The 10,129-nt window shown below is 35.2% G+C and overlaps 1 protein-coding gene across 1 annotated transcript; it reads right to left on the bottom strand.

Moving 5' to 3' along the window:
- Window positions 1–1,295: 1,295 nt before the first annotated feature.
- Window positions 1,296–4,012, bottom strand: LOC122610112. Its single transcript, XM_043783107.1, has 4 exons — window positions 3,957–4,012; window positions 3,521–3,843; window positions 2,841–3,315; window positions 1,296–1,479 (listed from the first exon to the last, which is right to left on the bottom strand). Exons 1-4 carry the CDS (start codon window positions 4,010–4,012, stop codon window positions 1,296–1,298), a joined length of 1,038 nt encoding a protein of 345 aa, XP_043639042.1.
- Window positions 4,013–10,129: the final 6,117 nt, after the last annotated feature.

The following is a 10,129-nucleotide window of genomic DNA, read 5'->3' as shown; positions in this document are numbered from 1 at the left end:
GTCGAGAGGCTCTAGAGAAATGTATCTTCTCGTGATGCTAGTTTTGCCTCCCATTCTAAGGATTTAGAGAAAGAAAATTCAGCTTGTGCTAGTCTTCGGGGGGAGAAGTAGAAGACTGATTCTGAGCTTTAGTCAGCGAGGGGTGCACTTGAGTCTCTTACTCAAGAGAATGAGAAGATGAGAGAGAAGTTCTCCCAGTTGGAGAGTAGTGCTTGTTTCCTAGAGGTTAGTATAACTCACAAGGTCAAACAGCTCAAGGAGCTTAAGAAGAAGGGTGAGGATTCAGACTCTAAGTTGGAGGCTTGGGTTGCTGACCTTGATCGCCTGAGATTTTTTTTGAGTTCTTTTCCACAGTTTTTTACTGGGTTGTTGAGTCATCTAGATGTTAAGGAGACTTTTTCCCGCTTTATGCTTGCTGCAATCATCTTTGGCCATTGGGAGGTGCTCGTAAGAGATTAGATTATGATAAGGATCGTGCACTTGAGGCTTACGATCAGATGATATTTGTTGGTGATATCTTGGATACGTGACGGTTTCCTATATTGGGTCTGATTGATGCTCTACTAGGTGCACTCGAGGTTTCTACTATGCATGTACTTGATCTCATCACTCCCCCTAGCGGAGCTTTAGATATTTCATTTAGTTCGAGTGTTCCGTTTCCAGGTGCTCTAGTCACGCCTACTTTTCGAGTTCCCAGTGCCTCAACCGCCTCTGCCTCGACTTCGACGGCTCATATTGTTTCCACTGTTCAGGGTGCCACATATACTTTAGCTATCCATGATGCTTCTACTGATTTGACTTAACTTATTTGATCATATTTATCATGTTCTCTTTTAGACTTTATATTTTATTGTATTTCCATTTATGAGACTATGTATTTGTATTCATTTTTCATTTGTATTGACATGTTTGCCTTATCTCATATTGTTTCTTGTTTGAAATCGTGTGTTGGAAAAACTATGTACGTTATTTGGTTGTTTTAACCTTTATTGTATACTTGTTACTCGAGAGTGTCGCTTCCCAATAGGAAGTGCTTACCTTTTCTCCAATATGGACTTCATGCCTATAGGCTGTGGAGAAGGTTGTGGGGTCGGCTGAGGTGGAGCTGGCCTTAACGCAACAGAGAGTTAAGAGAACCAATAGGTTGGAGGAGGTGGTGGTGTTTGCACTTGTTGAGTGCCCTTTCCAGCTAGCCTTATCAATTCTAACAAATGGCTTTCCTGGATAGTCACAGATTGAGAGAAGCTAGCCATTGCAAGGATGTCTGACCTCCGGTCATGGGTGGGCTAGCCATCCTAGTTATGTGAGAACTTCTGACTAGGGCCAGAAGAGAGCATAGTGATAGGAGATGTGCTAGTTGGGGGTGTTGAAAACAAAGATACAACAAGAGATATAGAAGGTGAAAGTGTGGAAAAGAGTGATCCAACGCTAACACTACCCGACCTAAGGCTAGATCCAAAGTTCACCTTGGGTAATAACCTAGACTCACAGAAAACAACATTAGTTGTATTTGTTATCACTTCAGTAGATCTAGAACCATAATCCGGAAATTTTGAACCTAATTCAAAACTGTCATGCCGACCCGTTTATGTCACACAATAAATCAAAGACATTATAAACTTTATAAGTTGAGAGTATAAATTTTTTAAATGTACAGGATGAATATTAGTTCATTAGTATTAATAGCCGTAAAATTATTTGAAGATGCACAATAAAGTTTAAGTTATAATAAAGTTAAGAATGCATAAAATGTCAAGATTTTGAAGAAAAGATAATGAATTTATTGTTTTATAATATTTTACTTTTTATCTGTAACTTTATATGGAGATTGGCTAGTTGTGAACGGTTTAGGAGGGGCCAATCCAACCTTGCCCCTTTATTAAAGGTTGTAGTCATGTTGATCCATTCATGACCCAAACCTGTATAGTCCTAACCCAAATCCATTTATTTAATGTGGGGGTTGGTGTTACCTTTTCGTATTGGCAGCCCATATATACATAGGTAACACTTAATTTTATAAGTGAACCATATTGTACAAATAATATAACAGACAATATAAGTATATAAATGCACAGTAGTGGTAAATTAATAAAAAGTATGGTACAATTATCATTTCCCTTCCGTATTAGGTTACATCCTTCTGTTTTTGTTCACGGGAATGTAGTGCAAGCTTAGTGGTGTAGTACTTAAAGCTTTGTGAGTTGTACCCCGTTGGATGGAAGATAATAGTTTCGCATATATATGGAATGTTAAAGAAGTGGTTTGAGGTGCATCAGATACAAGGGGTGATTTTAATGAAACATTAAGGGGTGAATTTTATATAAAAAGAACCTTAGCTTTGAGTATCTCTACGGTTTGGTTGATCGGCTTAGGGTGGGGGGAGAGTTTCCCCACTCCTCCCCTCCCCGATTTTTCTTCTCCTCCCCTCCCCTCTCCTTTTGCTAGGAGTACCTCGCCACCCCTCCCCTCCCCTCCCCACCCTTTTCTATTTAATTTCATTTCTATTTATCTTTAAAACTAAAACAATTTTATTTAATAATTTAAAACTACTACAATATTAAAAATAAAACAAACAACAAATCCAAACATCAAACTACAATATTAAAACGAAATGACAACACAATACATAAATAAACTAGCGATCGATGCTCGGGATGAATGTGCGATGAATATGGTCAATGAGATCCATCTTAAGATCTTCGTGAACGTTTGAGTCATATATCTCAAAAAGTCGTTCATCCGATGGCTGTGGCGCAACTGGAGGATCCGGAATGTAATCAGGACTTATAGCGTGGTCCTCGTCTTTTAAAATCATGTTGTGAAGTATACAACACGCATACATGATCTTACGGATGGGGGTTTTTTCCATTTGTCGTGCCGGTTCTCTAAGTATTTTCCACTTTTTTTTAATAATACCAAAAGCTCGCTCCACGTCCTTCCTTGCAGCCTCCTGTGCCTTAGCATACCGAATCCTTTTCTCACCGGTTGGATGCTGTATTGTTTTCACAAACATCGCATATCTTGGGTAGATCCCATCCACTAGATAATACGGGTACCGATATTCGGTTCCATTTACAGTGAAAGGAACCAACGGTGCTGTGCCGTCTTCAAAAGGGTTGAACAAAGGAGATTGGTTCAACACATTAATGTCGTTTTTTGAACCGGCAACACCAAAGTATGCGTGCCAAATCCAACAATCCTGTGAAGCAACTGCTTCAAGCGATATCGTCGGCCCGTGATGGTCACCTCGCGCGTACTGACCACGCCAAGCTACTGGACAATTATCCCAAGCCCAGTGTGTACAATCAAAACTCCCTACAAACACATTTATTAAACCGAAAATATTAACTAAACTACGTAATATATATATAAATATATACATTATTAACTAAACTGCGTAATATATATATATATATATACACATTTATACATTATTAACTAAACTACGTAATACATATATACAAATATACATTATTAACTAAAATATATATATATATATATATATTAAGTTAAGATATACCTAACATGCCAAGGAAACCATGATAAGACGCATGATGATCAATAATGCGTTGCGTATCAGTACGCGTTGGCCTACGCAAGTATTCATGCCGATATAACTTAATGACTCCATCACAAGAAGCATTAAGGGTGTCATGTGACGATCTTTCCGACATATTTAGGTAATCATCTAAACTGTCGGGATTACTACCGTATCCTAACTGGCGAACTGCAGATGTGCATCTCTGTAAAGCCGAAAACCCCCATCTACCACGCGCGTCGATCTTCCTCTTAAAAAAACTAAAATTGTTTTCCAAATCTGAAGCTATCTTCACAAACAACCATCTACTCATACGAAACCGTTGTCTAAAAAAGTCTCATTAAATTTCGGTTCCTCGGCAAAGTAATCTCGAAAAAGACGGTAGTGAGACTCACCACGATCGTCCCGTCTTGTATACGTTCTTGAAGAGGAGGCAGTATCACGGACATCTTGTTGAATCGCATAATGCGCCATTGTGAATAGATTAATATAACGTTCCGTCTCGTCGGACGAACTCGAATCCGATTGAAAATTTGGGGGTATTGGGCCGTGATTGTCAAGAAATAAAGGATTGTTGAAGAAAGGGTTCATGATTCCGAAAATATAGATATATGTATGTGTTATTTGTGTGTGTGTTTTGTGTGTTCATCAAAGAAAAAAAAAAGAAACAGACGGCAAAAGAAACAAAGAGAAGAAAGAAAGAAAACAGAAGGAAAAAAGAGAGAAAGAAGAGAGACGTTAGGTGTGGGCCCCTCCTTATTTTTTCTAACGGTTGAATCACACGGCATGGAAACCGGCACCGTGGTGCCCGAATTGCTCCCCTCCCCACCGGTACCGGGGGGTCGGAGCGGTGTGCTATCCGATACCGGCCCGGTACCGGTCGGGTGCCTAACCACTCCGTCCAACCTTAGAGGTCGTGGTTTTCAGTTCCCTCTTTATTTGAAACTAGAAAAAATCACCCGCACTTCGCTGCGGGATTTCGTTTAGAATTTTTGTTGACAACAAACTATTTAACATTTATTCTGGATATATTTACGGAGCATAAATATATAACGTATGCAGTATGCTTGTTATTTTCGTATTAAAACATGTTGTAACATCTTTTTTTTTTTGAACATTAAAAAACATGCTGTAACATGTATTTTGAAAAACGTATAAATTCATGTAGCATTTAATTCTTAGGGAGAATTTCATATATACTCACTATTAATACCTTAGTTACATATATACCCAACTAAAATTATAAATTACATATTTCCCCATTTTTAAGTAAGATTTTATCGTATCTACCCAGGTCATCAATTATATTGTCTTTAAACAGCCTCCATTTAGTTCTTCTTTCTTGAGAGCTTCGTAGCATAAGAGATATATTTTGATGTCTGGTTTTTTCGATTGCTAATGCATAATTTGAGATAATGATAGTTGGTAAGCTACTAAGCTTCTATTGAAGATGTACAGTAGCTGTATGTTTGTGAACCTATGTGATTTTTGTGATTTTTGCTTTTGGTTCACAATCTTAAATTCGAAGTTATCTAAATTCGATTTAATACAACATCACGTACTCGCATTTACCGGTTTTAAGATAACATAAAATGCTTTAGGCTTGGTTAATGTGTTTCATGGCCTATTACTAATTTGCTATGTTTGTGATTAACTTTATCTCCATCGTGTTTATACCTTCCAATTAGTGTTGAAATTGAAATGTTGATCACCGAGTGTTGGTGCATTTTCGGGTGACAACATCATTATAGAAGTTTGTCCTGAGTTTATTGAATATGTACTTGTAATAAACGTTAAACTTTTGCATTTAATAAGTTGAACTCATGCTAGTCAAACTAGTGTTGACCCGGTCAAACTCGTGTGACACGAGCTAGGATGACCCGAGCTAGGATGACACGAGCTCGAATAAGTCAAACTCGTGTTGACCTAGTCAAGCTCGTGTGACACGAGGTCAACTGTTTAAACGAGTTGGCCCGGTCCGGTCCATGTTTGAGCCTATATATACGGATGTTTAGTTTAGGTTTTCAAAAGAAGGTTTTGGTTGCAACTTGTAAACCTCTCATTCGTATTGTTCTTGGTATTTCCGTTTACGGACTTGGTGTGTTACTTGTAATTGCATTTACTGAAGTAATATACGGTTTTAGTTCATTTTCATATTCATATTCGTGTTCTTATTGTTGATTGCTAGTGTATAAATATTTCCGCACTTATACATTAGATACTTAATCTCGTTGATCCGGTGGTAGAGGGACTTTCACTGAGTAGTGTGACTCCAAGAGGTGATGCTTTACAGGTGAAGCTGCATAATACTATTAGTTATATATTGGTCTAGAGAGCTTGTGGATAAATATGATAAAACTTTAATTAAAGTTGGGAAAATATGTAATTAAAACTTTTGATTGGGTATATATGTAATTAGGCTGTTAATATTTGGTATATATTTAATTCTTCCTAATTTTTAAAATCAAGATATAGATTTATATATATATATTAAAACAGTAGTTAACTGAACGATTTTAAAACATATTCAACTTAAAAATAGCTTAAAACATTGCCACATAGGATTAAATCTTATGTGGCATTCTCATACATTGTTTATAATATTTTAACTATAGAATTTTTAATATATATAGGATTTTATTTAATGTTGACTATTTTTTTGTCAAATATTTTTTTCCCCTTAAATTGATTTTGTACTATATTCTTTATAAAAATAACATTGAGCTTTTGTTTAGAGATTTCCCAAATGATATGTAATAATTTGCTACTCCATATTCACATTAACATCTATCTACTTGCACGACATATATTAGAGGTATGTTTAAAATATGACTGATATATGTTCACAAAATTAACTACGAAGGGCCGGGGAATAATATATAATTTAACACAAAATACTTTTTACCAATCAGTAATGTTTATGTCTAGATTAATTTTTTAAAATTCTTTAACGACATTAATGTTTATATCTAGATTAGTTTTCTAAAATTTCTTACCATAATTTAAATGGGTGTGTGGATATTTTAAACAGTCGCGTGCATCGCGTAGGTGAAATACCTCGTATTATAGAATAATAAAGAAAAAGATGATTAGTATTATTGTAAACTAATGCATACTAATTTTTTTTGGTATACCTGGATAGTTTTTTCAAATGAAGAAAATAAAAATACTTCTAATTCATTTTAAATAAAATAAAAGTATTTCTAATTCATTTTAAATACTTATATCTGAAAAGACGGAGCACTGCTGGAGCTTTACACGTGCTTGTATTTTCAAAACTCAATTCATATTTTTCACCCTGCTTGACACTACTATCTTGAAACCACGTGCTTACAAAACACTTTTTATTTGTTAAGTACTTGTATTTAGGGATGTGAATGGGTCCAAACTCGGCCCGATTCACGAATCGCGAAAGCATATAAAATGGAACCGTGGCCCGACCTGTAAAGGCCCGTGTCGGTTCGGGCGGGTCACGAGTTTCCTTCGCGATTTTTCGATTTTTGCCTTCACCCAACCCGGTCTGGCCTGACCCTCCTACCTGTGATCCATGAATACACTAAAAACATGACCCGTGACCCGACCCGTTAGTGTTTCGGGCGGGGCGGGGCGGGCCAGTTCCAGGTCTGTCTCGGATTTCGGTCCAAATGCTCATCTCTACTTGTATTTTGTACTCTATCATTTTCATTTTAAAAGTTCTCTTTTTTTTTCCCACCTTTATCCTTCCAAGTTTTCTCCATCATCAATCTTTTTTTACAATATATAATAGTTAATAATTTGTTGTATAATTTAAAATATAGAAAAGTCAAATGTTGTTATGTATAGTTTCGATTACCTCTCCTTGATTACAGGAGATTGATTTATTCTCTCTTAAAATAGAGGGATTCATTTGTGTATATATGTAATTCACACCATGAAATAAATTGAGTGGTGATTTACCACATGATCAATATATATCTCAATGGGCAATAACAAAGATGGCCGAAAGGATTTGTTTGGTAGAGTTGTACTTTATGCTTGAAGAGTGGTACTGTTAGCAATTTGCTAAAGAGGCATGGTTATCCATTATTTTCATCTTATTGGCGATGGTTTCCACCCGATAATATATTTCTTAGACCGTTGAAGATCTGTTGCTTTATTTATATATGTGTGTGTATGCTTTACGATGGTTTCTGGTGGTGCTTACCGTGTTTTCATCTTTCTGATGAACTTTCAAGATCGATTTCTTGCTTTATGCCTCTTTCATTTTCTACACGGTGGATTGTTTAGGCAGAAGTTCGAAACAGTTGTCGGAAGTTGGGGGTGGTAGTCGTCGCCTGGTCATCAGGACAACATCACCATATGTGATATGATACAGATGATAGAGAATGGAAGTGAATGATGAGGGACAAATGTAAAAGAAATTAAAGTTTGGAGATAAAAGCTTAAAAAGCTAAAAGTTTACTGTAGATAAGGGCTATTTAAAATGTTGTGGCTAACTGTAAAACTCTACTGTAAATAAGACAGTCTTACTTTATTATATATATATATATATATATATACGAGAGCAAGTACTCGCGTGTCGCGGTGGTGAGATGGTGGAGGTGATAAGTCATAAAGTGTGATAGTCAAATGCCTTAGTCGTACCGTCCGCCCTCGAATTTAAAGATTCTTCGAAAGTATATCGAATGACATCTCTAATGAAAGAGCATGAAATTTTAAGAACACCCATTTAATTTTTATAAATTATCGATGTACGGGTTTTGAGATAAAAGATTTTGAATGAATTGAAGGAATAAATGATTTATGTAGGAGAGAGAAAAAAATGATTGATTGAGATTTGAGGAGAGATAAAGAGTAATATAGCTATTTGTAGGTAAATATAGAATAGATAGGGAGTCATTTTGGGAAAGTAAATGTTAAAATTTAAAATTTAGACAGGGAGAAATTTTGTTTTATAATACGAGAGTAAGTACCCGCGCGTTGCGGCGGTGAGATGGTGGGGGTGATAGGTATAGGTCATAGAGTGTGATAGCCAAATGCCTTAACTGTACGGGTTCCGCCATCAGATTTAAAAAATTCGTCAAAAGTATGTCGAATGACATCTCTAATGAAAGAGCATGAAATTTTAAGAACACCCATATAATTTTTATAATTTATCGATGTACGGTTTTTGAGATAAAAGATTTTGAATGAATTGGAGGAATAAATGATTTATGGAGGAGAGAGAAAAAAAAATGATTGGTTGAGATTTAAGGAGAGAGAAAGAGTGTTTGGTAATATAAAATTGATAGAAGAGACATTTTGGAGTATTATAGTTATTTTATGTAATTATAAAAGGGATATAAGGATATTTTAAGAAAATAAATGTTGAAACTTAAATTTTAGACAGAAAAATCTGTTTTATAATATAAAAATAATAATATAGATAGTATAGATAAGATAATGGACTAAGGCAGTTAGCTTGACATTTTCCTACTTGAATGTTTATACATATGTAAACTTAGCTTATGAAGTTACCATTTTTTCTATTGCAACTGGAATTTCGTTATACTCCATTTAATTTATGAAATTTTATACGTGTGTGTTATAAAGGTATAATTCTCGAGCAGTTGTTTATATCTTTAGGAAACTTTAGGGGCGTTTGGTTGTGAAAAACACTCCTTATTTTTCATTTTCGTTTTTCAAGAAAACATGAAAAAGAGAAAACACATTCTAATCATAAACAATGTTTTCCAATTTCCATAGATAACTTGAAAATATCTTATTATTTGTTTTCCATTTTTCATTTTCATTGTCCATTTCATTCCTCTTCTCCCCTCACATCTTTAACATGTTTTCTAGTTTTTTAATTATAAACACGTTTTCAAAATTTTATTTATTTTCAAGGAAATAAAAACTCCTTTTATTTTTTAGAAAATTAGAAATGAAAAACTAGAAATTCTTTTTTACAACCAAACGCACACTTATGTTTGCTTATGTTTGCTTATGTGGTGCCACAGGGACAATTTGTTTCAAATATGTACATAGAGATTTGTTTGTTGGTGAATTTTTTTTTGTTAAGTAACAAGAACAACCAACACTAACAGTATATTCTATTTTGTTTAATTAAATATTTGTTTTAAAATGATGAATTTTTAATATAATTTATACCTCAAAGTGTTTTTCTTTCTTTTATTTATCTTGGATTTATGTGATTAAGAGTGTTGGTATATGGAAGTGGAAATATAATTAGAGGCTATGATTGTTGTTAGATTTTCTTTTATGAACAAATTTCAGTTGTTTGAAGATCTGGGTTGGGAATTTGGGTTGTTCATGTTGATGGAGGTTAGGGAGGAGATTCTATCAAAAGGACTAATATACCCTCACAAGAGATTAATTTACATGAGGGCCTTAACGGAACAAAGTAGACGGCAGTTAGACGAAGGGATGGAAGAAAAAAAAGATGAAGGGGTCGATGGTGGCACAAAATGCAACCACAGGGCGCAAAATGGTATTTTTGAGAATCACAGGGGACATTTGTGAAGTTAACTTTGAGAATAAGAGAAATCCGACCGTTGTGAAATTACTTGTTCTTGCTTCTCCCAAATTCCCACCCCTGCATTCATTCATCAT

Source organism: Erigeron canadensis, chromosome 8, assembly GCF_010389155.1.
Source record: "Erigeron canadensis isolate Cc75 chromosome 8, C_canadensis_v1, whole genome shotgun sequence".
Classification (NCBI taxonomy): domain Eukaryota; kingdom Viridiplantae; phylum Streptophyta; class Magnoliopsida; order Asterales; family Asteraceae; genus Erigeron; species Erigeron canadensis.
This window is presented reverse-complemented; position numbering and strand designations above follow the sequence as displayed.